The 24,053-nt window shown below is 40.6% G+C and overlaps 1 protein-coding gene and 1 long non-coding RNA gene across 3 annotated transcripts; one reads left to right on the top strand and one right to left on the bottom strand.

Moving 5' to 3' along the window:
• Window positions 1–1,772: 1,772 nt before the first annotated feature.
• LOC107728353 (cholesterol 24-hydroxylase-like) lies at window positions 1,773–16,248 on the top strand. 2 transcript variants are annotated; one of them, XM_016538492.1, is made up of 15 exons: window positions 1,773–1,963; window positions 2,079–2,156; window positions 2,430–2,511; window positions 2,592–2,665; window positions 9,497–9,583; window positions 9,658–9,796; window positions 9,895–10,008; window positions 10,099–10,255; window positions 10,533–10,604; window positions 10,724–10,796; window positions 10,880–10,964; window positions 11,063–11,173; window positions 14,588–14,676; window positions 15,279–15,345; window positions 15,522–16,248. In XM_016538492.1, exons 1-15 carry the CDS (start codon window positions 1,830–1,832, stop codon window positions 15,660–15,662), a joined length of 1,503 nt encoding a protein of 500 aa, XP_016393978.1. In that variant the 5' UTR covers window positions 1,773–1,829; the 3' UTR covers window positions 15,663–16,248. The 2 variants fall into 2 exon arrangements, with proteins under 2 accessions (XP_016393978.1, XP_016393979.1); XM_016538493.1 differs by having other exon boundaries at window positions 10,111–10,255.
• Window positions 2,627–23,274, bottom strand: LOC107728354 (uncharacterized). Its single transcript, XR_001638461.1, has 3 exons — window positions 23,262–23,274; window positions 16,425–16,432; window positions 2,627–2,695 (listed from the first exon to the last, which is right to left on the bottom strand). It is a non-coding gene; the product is annotated as an uncharacterized LOC107728354 (long non-coding RNA).
• Window positions 23,275–24,053: the final 779 nt, after the last annotated feature.

Consider the following 24,053-nt stretch of genomic DNA (forward strand, 5'->3'; position numbering starts at 1 on the left):
CAAGCTTATCAGAATTACGACAAGCTTACCGGCCCGAGCGCGTCTTTTTTCCCCTTCTCCCAAAACAGCTTATACTACTGTTTCAGCTGTTTCAGCTATTCCGTTTTGTATGTAATAGCAAAGTGATTATATTTCGTTTCGTTTTTTTATGAAGTTAATTTAAAAAACATTTGGATAATTTTTTTTCCCGTTAAATATAAGTTTTAGTTTTTTTAAAGTAACGACCAAGCGGCCAGCGGCAGACCTGTGTGTGTGTGTGTGTGTGAGAGACTCTGTGCCTCTGTGCATCTTCAGCTTGTGCAGGGGTTGCTATCATTTCTAATTCTAGTATAGTAACTATGCATGCTTTTATATTAAACTATACAAGGAATATTTGTACTTTTATGAGTGCACTTTTAATTTTGAGGTAAAAAGGTGGTTAAAACCAGTTACAGCGTAAAATACATTCACTGAAATATAAATTGGTGTAGAAACAATTTTCACTCAGAAATTGCTACCCAGATAGCACACTTAAAAGTCTGCAAGATGTCTGTTAAAGATCTGGAAAGCATCTGCTGTGTACAAACATCTGATAGACGTCTTTAAGATGTCAGTTTTACATACATTCTAAATCAGAAACATCTTAAAGACATTTTAAAGACGTCTGATAGGAAACGTCCTATAGATGTATTGCAGATGAGCAAACTCTCTAAACAACACGTCTTGCAGATGTAAATGCAGATGTCAAATAGACGTCTCCGTGATGTACATGTGCTATCAGGGTAGTAGGCTACATTTCACAAACAATGACAAAAAACAAGTAACACATTGAATTTAGGAGTAGGAAACCGTAAAAAAAAAATTATTTTAAAACATACTCTAATTAAATGTGTATTTACAACAACAATTTACAAAAATTGTTTTACAGTGCATTTAGTCAAGTCACATTTATTTATATAGTGCTTTATACAATAGCCTACAGATGCTTTCAAAGCAGCTTCACGGTAATAAACAGGACCAGCTAAAGTGTTTTTGAAAAGGTTTAAATCAGACATAGATACAAGCTGTTCTTTTTGTGGTGACCCTAATGAAACTGATATGCATATCTTTTGGGATTGTCCTCACACACAGCTATTTTGGATTGAATTTTCTAATGTTATCAATCGCAGTGTACTCCAGGGTTTCTCTCTGCTGCTTTTTAAGGATGTACTGTTTGGCTTCTTTAATATACAAAAAGATAAAATTAATGAATATTTTATTATTAACCTATTATTACTTCTTGCAAAATGTCATATTCACCGCAGTAAATTCACTCATCAAAATCCTTTATATATTGTTTACAAAAAAAGAGGTTCAACAGTATATCCAAACTATTTAATCTCCCAAGAATCTCAAGGCTTTTAAAACGGTTAATTTATTTAATCTTTTAAATTTATTTTGTTAAATCTTTCGTTTTGTATTATTTATTTATTGTTACATACGTCTATAAATGGTGTTTTGCATGTAATGTCACCTCTTTGTATGAAATGTTGATATTCTCTGTATTTTTATATTTAGTACCTTGGCATTAATAAAAAAAAAAAAAAGTCCACGCACTTCAGTTTGGGACATAGCTATAGGCTATAGCCTATTGTTAGTAAGGTTATCAGGTGCTATGAGTGCCTCGGCACACCGATGACCGATTTTCTTTTGGAATGTAGGAATCGAAATAAGATTAACACTGCCCTCTATCGTCCAAAACCCTTCAAAACAAGCCAGGAGACCCGGAAATAAAGACGTTGTTAAAGCTGATGATTCGATAGCACTAAGGCAGACGTACATTAGACACTGAGCTACTGTACAGCACCATCATGATCTCAGAATGGGTCTCATGTATGATGTTTTACCTGCTTGCTGCTGTTTTCTGTGCGGTTCTTACATATTGTATGTATGTTCATCATGTTCATCAGAAATATGATCATATACCTGGACCTCCAAGAGACAGGTAAGAAACTTATGAATATGTTTGATACAACTACATTTAAGATATTTTAATAAGACCATTTTTTGTTATTATTATCAAAGCTCATAAAATAACATGAAAACGAATACCCTGACAGTTTTCTGCTGGGGCATATTCCAACTTTTTCCAGAGGGGCGAAATCGGATAACCTTGTACAGGACTTATTTCTTCAGTGGTAAAAACAAAACACTTAAACCCATCAGAATATTTGTCATTTATAATTTGTTTATATATTTGTCTTGTTTTGTTTTGTTTTACTTGACTAGTGTCTTGTTGATTTGAACTTGCACCTACAAAACAATGTTAGTGTTATGTAACTGAAATATCACATATTGCATAGATCTCTCTCTCTCTCTCTCTCTAACACACACACACACACACACACACACACACACAAGCATGTAGTAGAGCGTGTTCTCAGCACTGTGACCGTGTTCGTGTTTTTAAGGGCAGAAAAATATGGCCCTGTCTACAGGCTGAACAGTTTTCATTATGTTGTGATCAAAGTCCATTGTCCAGAGGCTACAAAGGTAAATATTTAATTTCATTGCTGTTCGTAATCAGAAGCCTTAAAATCTAATAAATAAAATTCTCTGCCCCGTTATTGTAGACAATCCTGATGTCACCTAAGTATACCAAAGATCCCTTTGTCTACAAACGCCTCTTTAACTTGTTTGGAAAACGGTAAGCTTTAATTTGATCTAGAGATGTCATCTAGAATTTTGAATGGTAGAGGCCCCATGAAATCAAACTCTGAGCTATGTGGCATTAAGTACATTTTTGATAGCTTTAAATCCATCTATATTCCTCTATATGTGTATTTGACTGGAGGAGACAGTACAGACTAGAGATCGACCGATATATCGGTTTACCGATATTTTTCCCGATATTTAAGCATTTTACCATAATCGGATATCGGTTTTGTAATATCGGATTCACCGATAAACGCCGCCATCTTGTGGGCGTTTTGAAAATTGCGCGCAGGATCGCCATTGCAGCGTGTCTGAGGGGAGAGAGACAACAACAAAGGCATGCAGGTACTTGATATAGTTGCTATAGTTAGTAAACTTTATTTAACATAACAGCCATTTATGTACAAATTAGATGCATTATATAAATGCCTGATATGTAGTGTATGCAGCTTGGCTCTAAGAAATAGAGACCAACTCACGGAGTCATCTAAAACTGTAGTTTAAAATGAAGTTGATATGACTCCTGTCCTTTATTCATTTTCTCCACTTGAAAACATTAGACATTCTACCTTTATTTTGCTTATTGTTAATATTAGTGTTGTTGCTGTTGATGCTTTTTATAAATAAAATGTTTTTTATTGTTGTAATATAAAGATTAAATTTAACATGAAAGACTGCTAATTTTCAACACTTAAAAAAAAAAGATGACTGAAAAGAGGAAAAACCAAAGTGAAGTATGTTCTTACTTCACTCAGTCATTTATTTACTTTATAACAGTAAATAAATATCGGTTCTGCATATCGGTTATCGGGCACATAAACATGCAAATAATTGGTATCGGTATCGGTTATAAAATATCAATATCGGTCGATCACTAGTACAGACGGTGTGTCTTCTTGACTATAAGAAAATTAATCTCATCATTTCATGGGGTCTTCAGATATAATCTCTTTTGTGATCACAATTAATAAGAAAAAAAGACATAAAAACAGGGATATAAACAAATAATGGAAACTAATACATGTATAGTGGTAAAAATGGTGAACATTTGCCCCACAGAGTGTGATGAAATATAACTGTCGCTCATTTGCTCACTTTTTGTGGACCCATTTTCATCCCTGTTTGAAGGAAGTCACCACATTATGATTGACAGAATGATCCAATTGTATTTAAAGGGGTATCTGCTTATCGTGAAATGAAGCAAACAATGATATGTTGTGCTATTCGTGGGTTCCTGTTAGGGCTGTGCGATATTGAAGAAAAATGCGTTATGCGATACCTTGTTAAAAAATGCGATATTCGATATGCGATACGATATTGCTTAAAGTGTGTAAAATCAATTTCAATTATATTTTAAAATATTTAAAAATGAAAATTATATAACCAATTTGTTTCACATTCTTTCTTGGAAAAGAAAGAATCACTACAACTTCTGAAAGTGACCAGCAGTGTTTTAGCATTACATAAAAAGTAATGTCACAAATCAGAAAATGTCATTTTAACATCAGTGTGAACATACAAACAAAAAAAATTAATGACACTAATTTTATATCATTGTAACTTTGCTTTCCATACACTTTAAGTACTTCTTCATATACCACAGCAAAAACTATAGTCTGACAAAGTTGAAACATGATTAAAGGCAAGTGAACAGTCAGTAAAACAAAGAAAAAAAAGAAATACACAATTTACAAGCATAGATAAAATAAACAGTAGTATTCAGGTACAGAAATGTAATAATTAAGTGTAAAATAACACTGCATAGTGTTCACTGTATGAATTAAATTTAGATTAATCTTTGTTATAGCTGTTTTGTTGTTTGATTAACATTAGTGACATATTCAGCAGCACGTATTTATAGGCTGCTGTCCCTTTAAATCCGACTGCACGGATCCAGTATAATGCTACACATCCGATTCCTTTCTCAGCTGTTTACATTCATTTAAAGGGGTCATATGATGTTGCTAAAAAGAACAGTATTTTGTGTATTTGGTGTAATGAAATGTGTTTATGCGGTTTAAGGTTAAAAAAACACATTATGTTCCACATACTGTACATTATTGTTTCTCCTCTATCCAGTGCGTTGTGATTGGCCGAATACCTCAAGCGTGTGACGGAAATGTTACGCCCCTACCATACTGTAATGCCGTCTCCCGGCACGACCAGACAAAACCAATAAAAACCCATTACAAACGAGGCATTTGTTGCATCCAGTGGGGACATAATTACGGATTATAATGACTTATACTGTCTTTTTACATGTTGCGTTGCTGCACACATCTGAATATTTGGGTTGAAGGGTTCTGGAACAGTGTTGTAAATACAACTTAACCACTGATTTCTAGTCGTGTCCTCTTTTGGAAGGCCAAACAGAGTATTTTCGCTTTCACAACAAAACAGCGTCACACACCACTGCCTACAGTGAGCAGAGGCCGAGGGCTAGCGTGAGGAACGGCGGGAGGGTTAGAGTGAGCAGAGGCGATTTCGACGAAGGAGCGTCCGGAAGGACATGTGACGACTCCGGGCTGGACTCCGCTTTGTCCACGGTGAAAGCCGATCCGTAGACATGTGGGGGCCTGTTAGAACGAGCCGTTTTAGGAGGGTGTGGCTGACTCTTAACTTTTATAAAGAATATCTCTTTGGATTTGAGACTTTAGTCTTTGCAACTTTACAGATCTTCTTTATGCACCAAGAGCTTGTAATTGAAATCGCATCATATGACCCCTTTAAAACAACCGACTGCGTTTACGAGAATGATCGTCGAGACGGGTACTATTGACATAATTCTGTGTGTATGTGTCTGTTCAAACAAAAGGAGGAGATGCGAAAGACGAATCAACTCTGTGTTTGCGCGCCATCTGAAATGCGTCTCTGTGTGTGTGTGTGTGTGTGCGCGCGCGATTTGCACGTGTGTGGCAGTACTGAAGAGACGCTGCGCGAGATGCGGCTTGTGCGCACGCTTCAGGGGTGAGTCAGACAGCAAGACGAGACGGCAAAGAGTTGTTTTCTGCAACTTATTGCACTTAACTCTTTTTAACGTCAAGCAATTCTGTGCTCTGCTATATAACTAAAACTTTGACCTTTTGCAACGTTTTGATTTAAGTTGCCTATTATTAAAATGATTCAGATATCGCACGCCCTTGCTATATGCATATTGCGATATTTACATTTGCGATATTTCGATAATTTCGATATATCGTGCAGCGCTAGTTCCTGTACATTTTACAAAGCAATATGCCTATTTTTAGGATTCATAGGATTTTTATTTATTTTTATTTTTTTGATGATGATGTTTTATTAACAAGGTTCGGGAGGAGCATGATCAGATAATCAACCAATTTGGCACAGGTGTAACTCGTTTAGCTATCCATCCTAACTAGCAAAATACGTGTATATATATATGCAGCCTACCTGCCTCTGTCCTACGACAGTTTTCCGGCATCCAGCTTCATTCGACTGCCAAAAAAAATGTCTGAACTCGAGCTCTTCTTGTCTGACAACGAGCTGAGCGCTCCACCGCAAGCCACCGGCTCAAAGGCACTTTCTTCTCAAGCCACTGGCTCTAAGGCACCTCCTTCTGCCGGCTCTAAGGTGCTTCCTCCTTGGCCTGGATCCACCGCCGAGCCCCAGGCCTCGGCACGCGGGCGGAGGCCCACAAGGCCCGCTACTCGCACACCTAAGCCACTTAGTCTCCGTTCACCTCCACCATCAAGACAGCCATCACAATCCCCAACATCTTCTTACGCCTCAGCTTCACCATCCATCCCTCCCATTGGAAAATGGACCGTCGTGGGATTGAGACAAGCGCTGTCAAACTCTGAAGTTAAGTTTTCTCGAAAAATGAGCAACTTTATGATCTTTACATCTCTCTGGAAAATACTAATTCACCCACCTCCAAAAAGGTAACTAAAGCCCGCAAGACTAAAAGTTATCATGTCTCTCTAACGTCGTCTTCTTCCAGATCAAGTTCCGGCTCCCCTCGAGCGTCAGGACGTAGCAGGCCATCAGCAAACCTGGGCCGCACCCCAGACTTGGCCGCTCCTCACACTGCACTGCCTCCCTCCTCTTCTCAACCAATCACTGCGGCGCCTTCAGTTACCGCACCGCACGCAGTATCGCCCACTGGCGTTGGCTTTCCAACCTCCTATCCTTCCCACTCTACCTCCGGATGCAGACGCAAGCGTGAGGCTGCCTCCGCTAGCCGCTCAAGCTCAGCCACCTTACTTTTACCCTTCCGCTATTCCTTTTCCCTATCAATGGCCAGCAGCCCAAGTAGGGCATCATCAGCCAGCAACGCAAGTTTACAGCTTACTTAGCACCAGCGGCTAATCCCTGCGTGAGGCTGCCTCCGCAAATGGTTACGGCCCCTCCCTTATTTCCTTCTACCTCTTCCTACGGGCTTCCCCTAGCACCAGGGGCTAATCCGTGCTTGAGGCTACCTCTGCAAATGGTCACGGCCCCTCCTTATCTTCCTTCTAACCCTTCTATCCAAGCTAAACCTCAGTATACTTTATTCACAGCAGCCCCTCTACCTACCCCACCGAATGCTGCCGCTCTGGAGCCACCTCCTGTGCCTAATACCATCAAATCTCAGATTCTTGCAGGTGCGGACGTTGATCTCTCATCTGTCCTCTCGCTGCTACCTCCCGCCGAATCTCATCGACAAATAGATTGAGGATATTTCTCCGTTACATTAAAAAAATTCAACTCCCAATTCATCCCGCCCCTTCTCATTTTCCGAATTCACTAGCATTTGGCCGCTACACGGAAATAGTCTGCTCTGCTTTTCCCCATAAACGGTGCAAACTTAATGATTATCTGGCGATAGTCGCTGAACTCGCGCTGTTTTATGGCGGAACCCATTTCTACACGTACCATAAATTATTTTCAGCCAAATGTGCGGTACCGTGTTGCTCAGTGGAATCAGTGCCCCTATTGGGGCGCACTGGACTCTGATCTTTACAACAGAGTATTTTTCAGTTGTCGGAATATATCGTGCGCAGTCTGCAGGTCAGTAGCTCACTCTACTATCTCATGCCCCCAAATTAATCCCGCTATAATACCCGGCCCAGAACCGACACAAGTCAAATCAACCAGCTACGTCCCTCTTTCTGCAACCACGAATCCAATATCGAATTCTAGGAGAGAAGCTATCTCATTCTCCAACAACCAGCAGGTTTGCAGAAATTTCAACAGAGGAAGATGCGTGAGACAGCAATGCAAGTTTCTCCACGTCTGTAATTATTGTGGCGGGGCTCATGCCCTTACAGGATGCCCCGTCATGAAAGCTACCAATAAAAAATCTAGAAACTACTTATCGATCTCAATATTTCTCGTCTATCCTCCTATGCCCGCTCTCACAGAACATAATTTGCAACAATCTCCAATCCGCACTCGCAGAGCCAGATACAGTAGATAATCTAATCAAAAAAGAAGTCGAGTCAGTTTTTATGATCGGTTGAACCTTTCGATTTTCCCCCCTTTGAAATTTTTTGCATCAGCCCTATCGGAGTGGCTACCAGGAAATTTTCAGAGAAAAAAGCGTTTGATAATCGATCTATCAGTTCCACGTAATTCCCCAGTTTCTAGCATAAACAGCCTCATACCACTTGAGGAATATTCTCTGCACTACCATGATATAGATCAAGCGATCACCATGATCAAAAAAAATGTAGGCCGCGGTGCGTGGCTGGCTATAGACATCACTTCTGCCTTCAAAGTGATGCCTATCCACCATATAATGTTTGTAAAGTGGCACAGTTTTTGAAATATCTGAAAGTACACTCTTAACATCAGTCAGTCAAGCATTATAATATGATAATCAATATTATTTAATGATAGAACTTTAGTAATTAGAATTAAAACTTGATAACCATGTATGAATGCATATTAGTCATTTTAACTGAACTTCGGACTGGTGGTGGTACTTTTTTGGTCATTCAGTGTTTCTGTAAAAAAAAAAAAAAGGAAAAAACCAACAAAAATACTGATAAGATAATAATGATACGAATTCTACTAATAAGAACAATATGAAACGCACTAAGGATTAATGAGCTACTGGACTCATGAATATTAATCATGTTTTGTGCGTTCGCTCGAACTGATTTGCTGAAATCAAAACAGGGACGATAATAGGTGAACACCAGCCAATGAGATTGCCGTTTGTGCATTAGCTCTGCCCACTACCGGAAAACCCGAACCCACAGTTCTTAAAAGCTGATGAATTCCAAAGGACCGCTGTTATTTTGACAGGAAAATGCAACAAAGAATATCGTTTGCATGTAACGCGTCAGTTCTCTCTCTCTCTCTCTCTCTCTCTGCGTGTGTGTGAAACAAAGCGACGGCGAGTCGTGCGCCTTCACACTAGAGTTTACGGTACGTCAAATACAGGTGCGCTGCGCATCCATTGAGATGAACCGAAAAATAGCACAGATCGCTTGACGGAGAAGCGCTCAGTCAGAGTGTTCGGCGAGTGAAAATACGTATATCTGAGCTAAACTTATACTTAGCCTCCAACTCACACACTGGCGAGTAAAATCTGAGAATTTATTAGCCATTGGCTAATATTATACATCATTTAGTCGCCCAGAGTGAAGATTTAGTCGCATATGCGAGTGATTTCTCCCCCAGGACAACGCCAAAATATGCTTACTATTTGCTATCAGATTAGATGTAAGGGTGAACTCGTGAATCTCCTGTTTGTAGAAATTATCAAAGTGGATCCAACAATTTCAATTTATTTTTTAATGCTGCTTAAATGGATTTGCATGTTTTATGGCATTTGCTTTGCCAGTGGTGTGAAAGTCTGAATCAATCTTCTCAGGTTCCTTGGAAATGGGTTAGTGACGGCTATGGACCATGACGACTGGTACAGGCAGCGTCGCATCATGGATCCAGCCTTTAGCAGCACGTGAGTCAAGAACATCTCTGATATACTGAAATGAGATAGAGCTGCACCTCAGCTAATGCGGTCTTATCCACCAGATACTTACGAAGCTTGATGGGCACTTTTAATGAGATGTCTGAGCGCCTAATGGACCATTTGGAGGAAATAGCCGACACGAAAACACCTGTCATCATGCATGACCTGGTCAACTGTGTCACACTCGACGTCATTTGCAAGGTTTCACTCTTCTTCCCTCTAATTCAAAGGGAGGTCTAATACATGGAAGGTGAAATTTGCTGTTGATCAGTTCTTAGTTGTCATGTTTTCATCCACAGGCGGCTTTCGGTGTTGATTTGAATTTGTTCAAGCAAACTGACAGCCCCTTCCAGAAAGCAGTAGAGCAGTGTTTAAAGGGCATGGTGTTCTATCTCAGAGACCCATTTTTTACAGTAAGAGTATTTATCCATAGATGTCATTCTAAATTAGTAGGGTTAATGCTATATAATCATTTTGTTGTTGTTTCATTTGCGTGACCTCAGCTTTTTCCCAAGAATTGGAAGACTGTACAACAAACTAAAGATGCAACTGAACTCCTGCGTAAAACGGGAAAGAAATGGATACAAAAAAGGAAGACAGCAATAGAAAATGGAGAAGACGTCCCCAAAGACATTCTCACACAAATCCTCAAAACAGCAGGTATTTGGGACTGAAATACTGAGACATTAAAATGCTAAGTGTATTATTATTATTATTATTATTGGTTTTGTTTACAAAATGGCTTATAGGCTTATGTTTAATGTTATGGAAATAAAACAAACAATATCTTGACTTCTGATGTCACTTTGAAAAATGTCTGTTCGGTACATTACTCATCTGCTACAACATTGTAATGTTGAAAAATTTCTCTCAACAAATATTAATATGTGCATTTTAGAGTTATTTTACAGTTAACACTTTCCATTTTTTGCTACAGAGGAGGAAAACGTTAATAACACAAAAGATCATGAGCTGATGTTGGACAATTTTGTGACTTTCTTCATTGCTGGTGAGTTACGGCTTTGATTTTTGTTTATAAACCCTTGCAGTTATAAACAGCGCTTTCTGTTTTGATTTTTGTTTATAAACCCTTGCCGTTATAAACAGCGCTTTCTGTTTCTGTTGCAGGGCAAGAGACAACAGCCAATCAGCTCTCATTTGCAATCATGGAATTAGGGAGACAGCCGGAGATATATAAACGGTAAAACACTTCTTGGAAATGTGGACCTGTTCCATCCGTCTTGCATTAAAATGCTTTTTAATTAAAATGTATTTCCTTCCCAGGGCTAAAGCAGAGGTGGATGAAATTCTTGGCACAAAAAGAAACATTTCATATGAAGACCTTGGAAAATTCACTTACTTGTCTCAGGTTGGTTGGCAAAGATGTTCTTTTACGTGCTACAAACACAAATGGTTTTGTATCAATTTCTTTAAATGGTCTTTTGTGTTATTGACTCAATGCTGCAGGTGTTGAAGGAAACGCTGCGTCTGTACCCAACTGCTCCAGGGACCAGCCGCTGGCTACATGAGGACATGGTTATAAATGGGCTGAAAATCCCAGGGAGCTGTGCGGTTATTGTGAGTATCTCCAGATTCCCTGTAAGACTGGTCCATTCATTATGTAGCCATCATGGCACCAGTTCAGGGGTATATTTCTAGTAATAAAAGTGCAAAGTCTCAGGTTATGACTGTAACCATGGTTCCCCGAGAGAAAACGAGACGCTGCTTGGAAAGCTGTGGAAAGTCTCTGTGTGAACACGTCTAGAAGCACATGTGAAATCAGTCCAATGGAGTAGCGAGACGTCACGGGTAGGGTGACATAGAGACCAGGAAGCTTAAACCGCATCCAGAACAAACAGCATTAGCTTCTGAAAGATCGAAGCAAGTCGCTCACAGAGATGCAGGAAGTATGGCAGTGCGACACAGCATCTCGTTCCCTCTCGGGGAACCATGGTTACAGTCGTAACATGAGACATTCCCCTTCAGCGCATCCAGAACAAACAGCATTAGCTTCTGAAAGATCGAAGCAAGTCGCTCACAGAGATGCAGGAAGTATGGCAGTGCAACACAGCATCTCGTTCCCTCTCGGGGAACCATGGTTACAGTCGTAACATGAGACATTCCCCTTCAAGGGAACTCGTGCTGCGTCGAAACACTGTGGGAACGACAACACCCACTTTGCCATGCTGACAAATACCTGTCTAGTGTGAATTATGGCGAGCACAGCTATGACAGGAGAACTTGAGTGCCTGGCGTAGATCCCAGGTCTAAATTATAGAATCTGATGAATGTGAGCAAGGAGTACCAGCCCACCACGTCACAAACCTTCTGCAGGGACACCCCTGAAAGAAAAGCTTTAGAAGCCACCATAATTTGAGTTGAGTGCGCTCTGACCCCTGAAGGCGAAGGAATGTCAGAGGATTCATAAGCGAGGGAGATAACCTCGACTATCCACCTGCTCAATGTCTGCTTGGTCGCAGGGAACCCTTTCTTAGGCAGACCAAAGCAGGTGAACAAATGATCAGTCTTTCTCCGCAGGGCAGCTCTGTGGACATAAGTGTCCAGCGCTCTCACCAGACACACCAAATTAAGCTTCTCCTGGTCAGGCCAAAAGTTATCACGTTGGACGCTGCTGCCATCAGACCCAACAGTTTCTGAAACTGTTTTACAGTGTGTGACTGGCTTAGCTTCACTCCGTTGATAGCTGCCTGCATTGTCGTCGAATCCCAAACCACTCTAAGTTAAGTGGTCCTCTGTACTGGAGAGGCGTTCAGCATTAACCCAAGCTCTTTCATATTGGTGAGGACAACATGTTGATGCAGAGCAGCCATCTGCTTTGACTGAGCTAATATCAACCAATTGTCTATATAGTTTAATACGTGAATGCCCTGGAATCATAGAGGAGCCAGTGCAGCATCCACGCATTTGGTGAAAGTGTGGGGTGACACTGCAAGGTCGAACGGAAGAACCCGATACTCAAGTCAAGTCAAGTCACCTTTATTTATATAGCGCTTTATACAATACAGATTGTGTCAAAGCAGCTTTACAGTGTTAAACAGGGAAAGCGTGTGCTGATAATGCAAGAGGACTTAATCAGTTAAAGTCAGTTCATTGTTGATTCAGTGTTGTCATCGTCAAGCTCAGTTCAGTTCTCTTAAAATAGTGTCTATGCAATCAAGTCGACAATATTACCAGAAATGAAATGAAGTGTCCCCAACTAAGCAAGCCAAAGACGACAGTGGTAAGGAAACAAAACTCCATCAGTGACAGAAATGGAGAAAAAAACCTTGGGAGAAATCAGGCCAGTTCTCCTCTGGCCAGACGAAACCAGCATGGTGTGGTTTAATTCCAGGCTGCAACACAAGTCAGATTGAGCAGAGGACTCAGCTGGTTCTCATAGCCTTTGCTGAGAAGTTGTGCCGATGGCCAACGAGGTCTTTGCAGGAAATCTTTCTCTAGGGTTCATCTAGTTGACATGGTCTTTGCTGACATTCAGGGCTGTTGAGGTCGTCTCTAGGTGCTGATCCACCTCTTTCTACAGTCTGCAGAACCCATTGAGACACATTTGGCAGAAGCTTCCACGCTGCCAGATGGTCTACTAAGGGAACCATCCTTTTGAGAAGTAAATTTGGCACCCTGAAGTGGATGACTGGCAGGGGACAACCAAACTGGCCTCTCTAATAACCTCCTTGGAGGGTGCTAACCCGCCAGTGCTGCAACCGGAGGTGGCAGGGTTAACAGAACGGCCCCCTGAGGGCACTGATTAGAAACGTGCTCCGTATGCTGAGGTGTACCGTTCCTCCCCAAAGGGGTCTGCCCTCAGAAATCTGATGCTCGTGGTGTCAGGACTTCTTCACTGAGGCCTTCTTAGAGAGAATAATGGTCCTCAGATCTACCTTCTCATTAGAAGACCTCGGCTGAGAGGTCTTGAGGCATGATATGAGGAGCTGGACGAGGGCTGGGGCTGCTCCCGTCCAGCAGCCACTGAGACCTGAGGCCAGGTGAGGGAGGTAGTGCTGGAACGCTGCTGCCTGCTTTTTAGCCTCCTAAAACCTGTCGATGACTGAGGTGATAGCGTTGCCGAACAGGCCAGAAAGTGCAAGCAGAGCATCCAGAAGGAATAACTTGTCCTTCTCTTTGATGTTAGATAAGTACTATCACAGATGCCTCTCCATGGCCACCAGGGCTGCCATAGAACGACTGACGGCTCTGGCCATCTTCTTAGTGGCCTGAAGAGACAAATCTGTGGCCCGGTGCAGTTTTTGGATTGCATCCGGATCTACCCCCTCACTCCCATCAAGGTCTTTTAGCAGGTCTCCCCGGTATGCCTACAATAGAGCCATAGTATGCATACATACCCCGGATTGACCTGACGCCAGAGCTTGTCTCTAACCCCTCTGTTAGATCCATTTGCAAGCCCCACAACCTCAATTGCTGCTCTGCCTCAGCAGCAGTGGGACCAGAACCTTGAGGCTCGCGAGCCTGGGCATCCTCCTCAAAGAGTGCCCGGAGGGAGCAGAGCGTTCGCAGCGGCGGCCGCTCACAATGAGCACAGTCAGCCCCTCTCGAGAGCTGGCCGTGCATTCTCCCTCCCAAACAAGCAGTTCAAAGATTGTGTGAATCCCCATCCGTGATGTAATGTGGGCAGGGAGGAACACACAATCTAAAATGCTGCTTGTCTGATTTAGACTCTTTGCTCGCTATAATACTACTTTGGTTGTGCACTGGCACAGACAAACAGCATAAAACTCTGACATACGCACAGAGTGCTTGCTGAAGACACAAAAGTTTTCTGGATGCACTTTTAAGCTTTCTGGTCTCTACGTCACCCGACCATGACGTCTAACCACCCAATTGGACTGATTTCACACGTGCTACAGGACCCGACCACACAGAGGTGTTCCCACAGTGTTTCGATGCAGCGCGAGTTCCCTTGAAGGGGAGCACATTTTATATGAGTATTTTGAATAACTTTCAAATCTTTCCATACAGTTCAGTTCTTATGTTTCCCAAAGACTGGAAAAGTTTTTTAAAGATCCGTTGAAGTTTGATCCAGAGAGATTTGATGTGAACGCCCCAAAGTAAGTCTCATTTTACCCTCTGTTTTAGTATTTAAATATGCTGCATTCACGCCATAATTACAGTAATTACGAGATTACCATTTTTGACATTCTACTTTAAGATGTTCACATCCTTGGACGTGTGATTTCCATGGCAACACCATTAATGCAATCTGTGTAATTTGAGTAATCAAAACCACAATATAACAAATAACAGTCCTTACGCAAGTGCCTTATTAATAAATGTATAGTTTATTTACCAGCGTTTTTTAACTGTGTACTAGCTGCTGTATTGTATGTTTTTTGTTTTTTTTTTCAGATTATTCATAAATTTTTAATACATTAACATTAGGCAGTTATAGAAATCATTAAACATAAATATTATGAAATAACTACTTAACTACAGTTTACTGCTAAAGCCATTGCCATTTAAAGCGTTTTGGCATGATGTTAAAGCAGTAAGTATTTTCAAATTGTAATTACTATACAAGTTTAATGAGGATGTGAGTGATTTTTACAAGTCCGATTCTTGTAATTATGGTATTTACGACATGAATACACCTTTATATTGTGACATTGTGGCATGCAATCTGCTTATTTCTAATTGTGTTCTTATCTGTAAGGCCTTATTACTGCTACTACCCATTTGCACTTGGTCCACGAACCTGTCTAGGGCAGGTTTTCTCACAGGTGATGAAGCACACACAGACACACACACGTTTGCACCTTCCTTTCTCCTTCAGAATTTTTAGACTTTCAGAACACACTCATGTGTTGAATTGCTTTAGATGTTTGATTTATACTTTTGTTTTCCAAGTGCCAAATTTGCTGTGATCTTGACCACTCTGTCATGTTTCTACATTCAGATGGAGGCAAAAGTTGTGCTTGCCAAACTGCTTCAGAGATTTGAGTTCAGTCTGGTTCCTGAACAGTCTTTTGACATTAAAGACACAGGAACTCTACGGCCCAAGAGCGGAGTAATCTGCAACATTAAACACTGCTCATAGGACATGTTTATGGCCCTTGTTTTGTAGCAATTCTTGTGTACTTATGCCTGCATACATCATCTTGTATTATTCAAACATTAACCAAAAAGAGTCTCATCATTGCGAGAGTTTTTTGACATATGTCAGCATGACATCAGAGCAAGTCAGACAACACTCGGACACATTTCTAACCAGCATGAATCTCGTGGTGATCTGTTCTGTGGTTTGTTCATCTGAAATGAGCCTTTTGTGTTTCCTCTCATTTTTTCCTTATTTGCAATGATGATACTGTGTTTTGGAGTTAATAACTGCAAGTTTTATAGCTGCTCTAAGTCTAAAATAAGTCTACTACTATTTTTTAACCAATTGCAATCAACTAGACCATTATAATGGTAATTTTAAAAGTCTGACATAGTGACATGTTAGCCTTCTCAGTTTGAAGGATGCTTGTAAGGTAGCCTTTGTTTCATGACTCTCAGCTGTGTGTTTAGAAGGCTGCATTCTTCACATCCTCAAATCACCTACAATCCTTTTCATATATTCCAATTGACATTTAAAATGTTTGAAGACTGTTCAGCACTGATCTCATCTAAGTTTTTGATGAAATGTAAGAAATAAAGAAAAATGTTTTCAAGATATTCACTTTTTCTTTTTTTTCTTTTTTTATGAATACATTTCTGTCACATATAAAAAGCCTGTCAGTACATTGTTACTGAATAATTTTGACTAGGGTTTTTGTTTTTTTCCTATTTTGCCAAAGAAAATTTCTAAACAAAGCAGAACAGTTGTCTCTCAGCAACACGGAGAGTGTTGTTTCATCTTGAACTATTCAGCTTTTTTGAATCGGGTAAGTCAACGATTCAATGACTAGATAAACTACATGAAAGAATGATACTATGATTCATTTATTAAGACATGTCGCCAACTAGGCCCTGCTATTTTTGTTCAAATATCCCATGGGAACCTGAACACCCACAGAAAAACACAAAATATTCTACGTATGGGAACCTCTGATTTGTGGATCTCACTGTGGGTCGTAATACACAAAACTGGTTCATTAGAGTGTCTAGTTAATGGAGTTTTGTTTGTTCCGTTCACAAAATCAGCTAGTATTGCAAAATGCAAACATTGATTAAGACTTGTCATTTGTTATGCTTTCATTTCATACTTCCATGATTCTGTGATGTTTTCAACATTAAATAAAAAGTCTGTAGCCTGTGGATAAAACGTATTTGTTTGGGCAGTTTTCATTATCAGTAGCTCCAGTTTAGGCGATCATATGCAGTTTTATGGCAGTATGCTTCAAAGACGGAAATTACAGTTCTGCAGATCTACAATAAGAGTAAACATCTATACTTAATGTAGGGGCTTCATCCTATATGATTTCATTTATGTTTGGATTATTTGTTTTATTTGAAAAACGAGTATGCTGAATGGACTCATGAATCTCCAATTTCAAAGCGCTGATAAGTAAGTAACAATGTAATATCCAGCTAATGTTAACTTTATTATAAGAAAACACAAAAAATGAAGGGTGAGCAGAAACATACATAAGCGCCTATGAATGAATCAGCTCTTCTTTTCTGGACCACAAAAGGATATATATATATATTTTTAAATCTCACACTCGTCTATAAATTGTAGATAGCAACCAGTGTCAAGCTTTTTTAAAAAAACACAAAAGTACCACAGCTGTTTTTTTTTTTACCTGCTTGATTTGAATAACAGATGTGCAACAAAGTTCCCACTGTTTCTGTGACTAGCTACTTAAAGGGGTCATATGACGTTGCTAAAAAGAACATTATTTTGTGTATTTGGTGTAATTAAATGTGTTTATGCGGTTTAAGGTTTTAAAAAAAACATTATTTTCCACATACTGTACATTATTGTTTCTCCTCTATGCCCCACCTTTCTGAAACGCGTCGATTTTTACAAAGCTCATCGTTCTGAAAAGCGAGGTGTGCTCTGATTGGCCAGCTGTCTAGTGCGTTGTGATTGGCCGAATGCCTCAAGCGTGTGACGGAAAAGTTAAGCCCCTTAACATACTGTGATGCCGTCTCCCAGCAGGAGGAGGCAAAACCAATAAAACCCATTACAAATGAGGCATTTGTTGCATCCAGTGGGGACATTACTGATTATAATGACTTATACTGTCTTTTTATTGCGTTGCGTCTTCTTTTGCATTGCGTATCGCACTGCGTAAACATAAAACCATGTCTGCATTTGTTATCGGACAAACAACAAGCCTACACTACACTGCTCAAAACTTGCGTTTGAATCATCAGTGGCAAATTATTTAAATATAAAAAACGTACTTACAGGCTTTGAGTCAGAAGCGCCAAACTGCCCTTGCAAAGTTGGAACTGCCCCATTTTATAGAAACAGCCTTTGTGCCACAGACGCATTGTAGGCTACTGGATATGACCCCTTTAATTTCTCCAACAATGCACTGTGGCCTACTATGGTAAAGTAACGAGTTAAGTCGTTATGTTTGTCATCCCATATCTAATTATCTCCTTTTGTTTGACAGAATAAAATTGAGATTTCTCTTTTTTTCTTTAGTTAATTATCAATTGGTTTTTAGTCCCTCTGAGTCATCAATGGTCTGCATGGCCACAGGAAGAATTGACACACACAAAGTGAATACACACACAAAGTGCTCAGTTTTCAAAGTTTATTGGGCAGATACACGGTGTATACTTTTTTTTGCATATCATGCATATTTATTTACCATTGAACAAAGACTTTAAAAACTGATTGCATAAACAACTGAACAGATTATCATGAGGCCTATATTACCTGTTTGCCATACATGTACACTTACGGTTCATCTTCATCCACTTTAGTCTTCCTCAGAATCCCATAATAATACCTCAAATGAAGTCATGCAATTGATAAAATGGTTTTCTATTACCCATTTAAACTCTCCCAAGGCCTGTTAACCTTGACAGCAGTTACACTTGACAAAACAACACTTAAACATCACATCCTTTGGGAGAGTTATTTCACAGTTATTTAACAGTTATCTGCTGATGATGTCTTTGCTCTGCCTAGCATTTAATTGAACTCTCTTGCAGGAACATTCCAGCACTTCTTACTTGAAAAACAACTCCTTAATTATTTAACTAAAAGAAATGAGAACAGTTGTGATTTGAGTTACATGGTATGTCTTTCTTACATTTGATATGGTGACTGAGAGTAAGCACAGAAAGAAACAGAAAGAGAGGGCTGTAAGAGGCCTCTTATTCCTAATGAAAGTTTGTTCCCAGAATAAAAAACATTAATGATAAACAGTAATAAATGGTTTAAAACACAAAACTTACATTCTTGAGCTTGGTGTTAATTGCACTCACCGTGCACTTTATTAGGGTCACCCTACTAGTGCCAGATTGGACCCACTTATGCCTTTGGAACTTCCTTAATATACTGTGGTGTTTAAACAATGCTTAATTGGTAGTAAGGGGCCCACCGTGTGGATGAATATGAAATGTCCAATGATGGTGACACAGACTCTGATTTAGCCCTGTATAAACTGTTGCAGCCAGGAGAAAAGTCCAGTATCATTGTGAAACCAAAAGTTGAGGGTATTGCACTAGAAATGGAACTGGACACTGGTGCCGCAGTCTCAATGATTTCAACAGAGACCTATGACAGGATGCTAAAACACCTGCCCTTACGCTCAACTGACATTGATCTTCAAACTTTCGCTGGACACGCATTACATCCTGAAGGTGTAATTGATGTGCATGTCAAAATGGATAAGCAGACAGCTCTTCTTCCATTATATGTTATGCAGGGGGACTACGCACCACTCTATGGCAGAGAGTCATTGCGTCAGATAAAATTGAATTGGAAAGAAATTAGAACAGTCAAAATTAAGACTCTAGAAACATGCTGCCGTTTTCTCTAAACAATTGGGAGAAATGAAAAGCATCAAAGCTAAAATTGCATTGAAATTGGAACACAAACCCAAGTTTTGTCAACATAGGGTTGTTCCGTATTTAAACAATGCTTAATTGGTAGTAAGGGGCCCACCGTGTGGATGAATATGAAATGTCCAATGATGGTGACACAGACTCTGATTTAGCCCTGTATAAACTGTTGCAGCCAGGAGAAAAGTCCAGTATCATTGTGAAACCAAAAGTTGAGGGTATTGCACTAGAAATGGAACTGGACACTGGTGCCGCAGTCTCAATGATTTCAACAGAGACCTATGACAGGATGCTAAAACACCTGCCCTTACGCTCAACTGACATTGATCTTCGAACTTTCACTGGACACGCATTACATCCTGAAGGTGTAATTGATGTGCATGTCAAAATGGATAAGCAGACAGCTCTTCTTCCATTATATGTTATGCAGGGGGACTACGCACCACTCTATGGCAGAGAGTCATTGCGTCAGATAAAATTGAATTGGAAAGAAATTAGAACAGTCAAAATTAAGACTCTAGAAACATGCTGCCGTTTTCTCTAAACAATTGGGAGAAATGAAAAGCATCAAAGCTAAAATTGCATTGAAATTGGAACACAAACCCAAGTTTTGTCAACATAGGGTTGTTCCGTAAGCCCTTTACCCAAAAGTTGAGGCTGAACTGAACCGTCTCACTGAAATTGGTGTATTGTCTCCTGTAGAGTACAGTGAATGGGCTACTCCAATAGTCCCTGTTTTAAAGAAAGATGGATCTGTGCACATCTGTGGCAACTTTAAAGTGACTGTAAACCCCACCGTACACATTGAACACTATCCCCTACCGCGCATTGAGGACCTGTTTGCTTCATTAGCAGGAGTCGTGTTTTAGTAAATTAGACCTATCGCATGCTTACCTTCAGATGAGGGTTGAGGAAGAGTCCAAGCAGATTCTTGTAATTTCACCTGAGAAAGGCCCATTCCAATATAATTGTCTTCCATTTGGGATCACTTCAGTGCCAGCCATGTTCCAGAGATCTATGGACCAAATATTACAAATCCTACCAAATGTCCATTGTTACCTCGATGACATTCTGGTAACTGGGCGGACCGAAGCTGAACACCTGGAAAACCTGGATGCAGTTCTTGGATGGCTGAAGCAGTTCGGCTTACATGATGAAAAAAGCAAATGCGACTTTTTCAAGGACACATTGGAGTACCTGGGTCACATAATTGATGCTGAAGGCTTACTCAAGTCGCCTGACAAAGTAATAGCAATTGTTGATGCACCAACACCATCAAATGTCACACAGTTGATATCGTTTCTGGGCCTGTTAAACTATTATGGGAGATTTATACCCAATTTGGCAACCATAGTGAATCCCTTGAATGCACTGCTCTGTAACGGAACACGCTGGCAGTGGTCTGTCGAGCACGACACTGCATTCAAAAAGGCAAAGGAACAACTGGTGTCACAAAATGTCTTGACACACTATGACCCTCAGAACACCATCCGCCTCAAATGTGATGCGTCACCTTATGGTATTGGGGCTGTCATTTCCCACATGTTGCCCAATGGTGAAAAAAAGCCTATAGCATTTGCTTCACGCACACTTAGTACGGCAGAACAGAATTATGCACAGATTGAGCGTGAGGCATTTGCAATTGTATTCAGAGTCCGGAAATTCCACCAGTATCTCTACATTCGAAAGTTCATGCTTTTCACAGACCACAAACCACTCACTACGATCTTTGGTCCCCAAAAGGGAATTCCGTCTATGGCAGTGGCGCGAATGCAAAGGCTAAAAGAAATGAGAACAGTTGTGATTTGAGTTACATGGTATGTCTTTCTTACATTTGATATGGTGACTGAGAGTAAGCACAGAAAGAAACAGAAAGAGAGGGCTGTAAGAGGCCTCTTATTCCTAATGAAAGTTTGTTCCCAGAATAAAAAACATTAATGATAAACAGTAATAAATGGTTTAAAACACAAAACTTACATTCTTGAGCTTGGTGTTAATTGTACTCACCGTGCACTTTATTAGGGTCACCCTACTAGTGCCAGATTGGACCCACTTATGCCTTTGGAACTTCCTTAATATACTGTGGTGTTTAAACAATGCTTAATTGGTAGTAAGGGGCCCACCGTGTGGATGAATATGAAATGTCCAATGATGGTGACACAGACTCTGATTTAGCCCTGTATAAACTGTTGCAGCCAGGAGAAAAGTCCAGTATCATTGTGAAACCAAAAGTTGAGGGTATTGCACTAGAAATGGAACTGGACACTGGTGCCGCAGTCTCAATGATTTCAACAGAGACCTATGACAGGATGCTAAAACACCTGCCCTTACGCTCAACTGACATTGATCTTCAAACTTTCGCTGGACACGCATTACATCCTGAAGGTGTAATTGATGTGCATGTCAAAATGGATAAGCAGACAGCTCTTCTTCCATTATATGTTATGCAGGGGGACTACGCACCACTCTATGGCAGAGAGTCATTGCGTCAGATAAAATTGAATTGGAAAGAAATTAGAACAGTCAAAATTAAGACTCTAGAAACATGCTGCCGTTTTCTCTAAACAATTGGGAGAAATGAAAAGCATCAAAGCTAAAATTGCATTGAAATTGGAACACAAACCCAAGTTTTGTCAACATAGGGTTGTTCCGTAAGCCCTTTACCCAAAAGTTGAGGCTGAACTGAACCGTCTCACTGAAATTGGTGTATTGTCTCCTGTAGAGTACAGTGAATGGGCTACTCCAATAGTCCCTGTTTTAAAGAAAGATGGATCTGTGCACATCTGTGGCAACTTTAAAGTGACTGTAAACCCCACCGTACACATTGAACACTATCCCCTACCGCGCATTGAGGACCTGTTTGCTTCATTAGCAGGAGTCGTGTTTTAGTAAATTAGACCTATCGCATGCTTACCTTCAGATGAGGGTTGAGGAAGAGTCCAAGCAGATTCTTGTAATTTCACCTGAGAAAGGCCCATTCCAATATAATTGTCTTCCATTTGGGATCACTTCAGTGCCAGCCATGTTCCAGAGATCTATGGACCAAATATTACAAATCCTACCAAATGTCCATTGTTACCTCGATGACATTCTGGTAACTGGGCGGACCGAAGCTGAACACCTGGAAAACCTGGATGCAGTTCTTGGATGGCTGAAGCAGTTCGGCTTACATGATGAAAAAAGCAAATGCGACTTTTTCAAGGACACATTGGAGTACCTGGGTCACATAATTGATGCTGAAGGCTTACTCAAGTCGCCTGACAAAGTAATAGCAATTGTTGATGCACCAACACCATCAAATGTCACACAGTTGATATCGTTTCTGGGCCTGTTAAACTATTATGGGAGATTTATACCCAATTTGGCAACCATAGTGAATCCCTTGAATGCACTGCTCTGTAACAGAACACGCTGGCAGTAGTCTGTCGAGCACGACACTGCATTCAAAAAGGCAAAGGAACAACTGGTGTCACAAAATGTCTTGACACACTATGACCCTCAGAACACCATCCGCCTCAAATGTGATGCGTCACCTTATGGTATTGGGGCTGTCATTTCCCACATGTTGCCCAATGGTGAAAAAAAGCCTATAGCATTTGCTTCACGCACACTTAGTACGGCAGAACAGAATTATGCACAGATTGAGCGTGAGGCATTTGCAATTGTATTCAGAGTCCGGAAATTCCACCAGTATCTCTACATTCGAAAGTTCATGCTTTTCACAGACCACAAACCACTCACTACGATCTTTGGTCCCCAAAAGGGAATTCCGTCTATGGCAGTGGCGCGAATGCAAAGGCAGGCCTTTACTTCTGTCTGCGCATAACTACACTATTGAGTATAAAAAGACTGAAGACCATGCAAATGCCTATGGCCAATGTATATTTGTTCTACCTGGGGCAGATTGAGAAACTCCCTGTAAGGGCTACTGATATTTGGCGTGAGACTCTGACTGACCCAGCCTTGTGTTTAGTCCTTGAAATGGTCATAAAAGGGACTCAAGCAGTGAACCTGGCCAGTAACAATGAACTCTTACCTTTCATCTCCAGACGTGATTAACTGTCAGTCCAGCATGGGTGCTTAATGCATGGCATGAAAGTCATTGTTCCCCACAAGCTGCACGGAAGAGTACTGGAAGAATTGCACACTGGTCATCCTGGAATTGTCAGGATGAAAGCCATTGCTCGCATTAGTGTGTGTTGGCCAGTTCTCGATGCTGACATTGAACGCCAGGTAAAAAAAGTGTCAGTAATGCCAACAGATACAGAAATTGCCATGCCAAGCAGCCCTCCACCCATGGGAGTGGACAAGCAAACTCAGGTGGCACAATCCCCTGACATCAAGGATATGCCTGCTCCTGTACAGACCTCTGTAAGTGTCACTCCTTCCACACCATTACAAAAGAAGCAACAGGTTCCATTAGCTCAGTCTCAGTTAGCCCAGGGCATATCTGACATTCCATCGGTGCCCGTCAGACATT

The sequence above is a fragment of the Sinocyclocheilus rhinocerous genome, unplaced genomic scaffold, assembly GCF_001515625.1.
Source record: "Sinocyclocheilus rhinocerous isolate Xijiao unplaced genomic scaffold, SAMN03320098_v1.1 scaffold277, whole genome shotgun sequence".
NCBI lineage: Eukaryota > Metazoa > Chordata > Actinopteri > Cypriniformes > Cyprinidae > Sinocyclocheilus > Sinocyclocheilus rhinocerous.

Bases quoted from the DNA above. Each gene is read 5' to 3' on its own strand.
- LOC107728353 (XM_016538492.1), top strand. From the start codon at position 1,830: ATGATCTCAGAATGGGTCTCATGTATGATGTTTTACCTGCTTGCTGCT. The intron at 2,157-2,429 runs GTAAAAACAAAA...CGTGTTTTTAAG, and splicing joins CAGGACTTATTTCTTCAGTG to GGCAGAAAAATATGGCCCTG. The intron at 10,256-10,532 runs GTATTTGGGACT...TTTTTGCTACAG, and splicing joins ACAAATCCTCAAAACAGCAG to AGGAGGAAAACGTTAATAAC.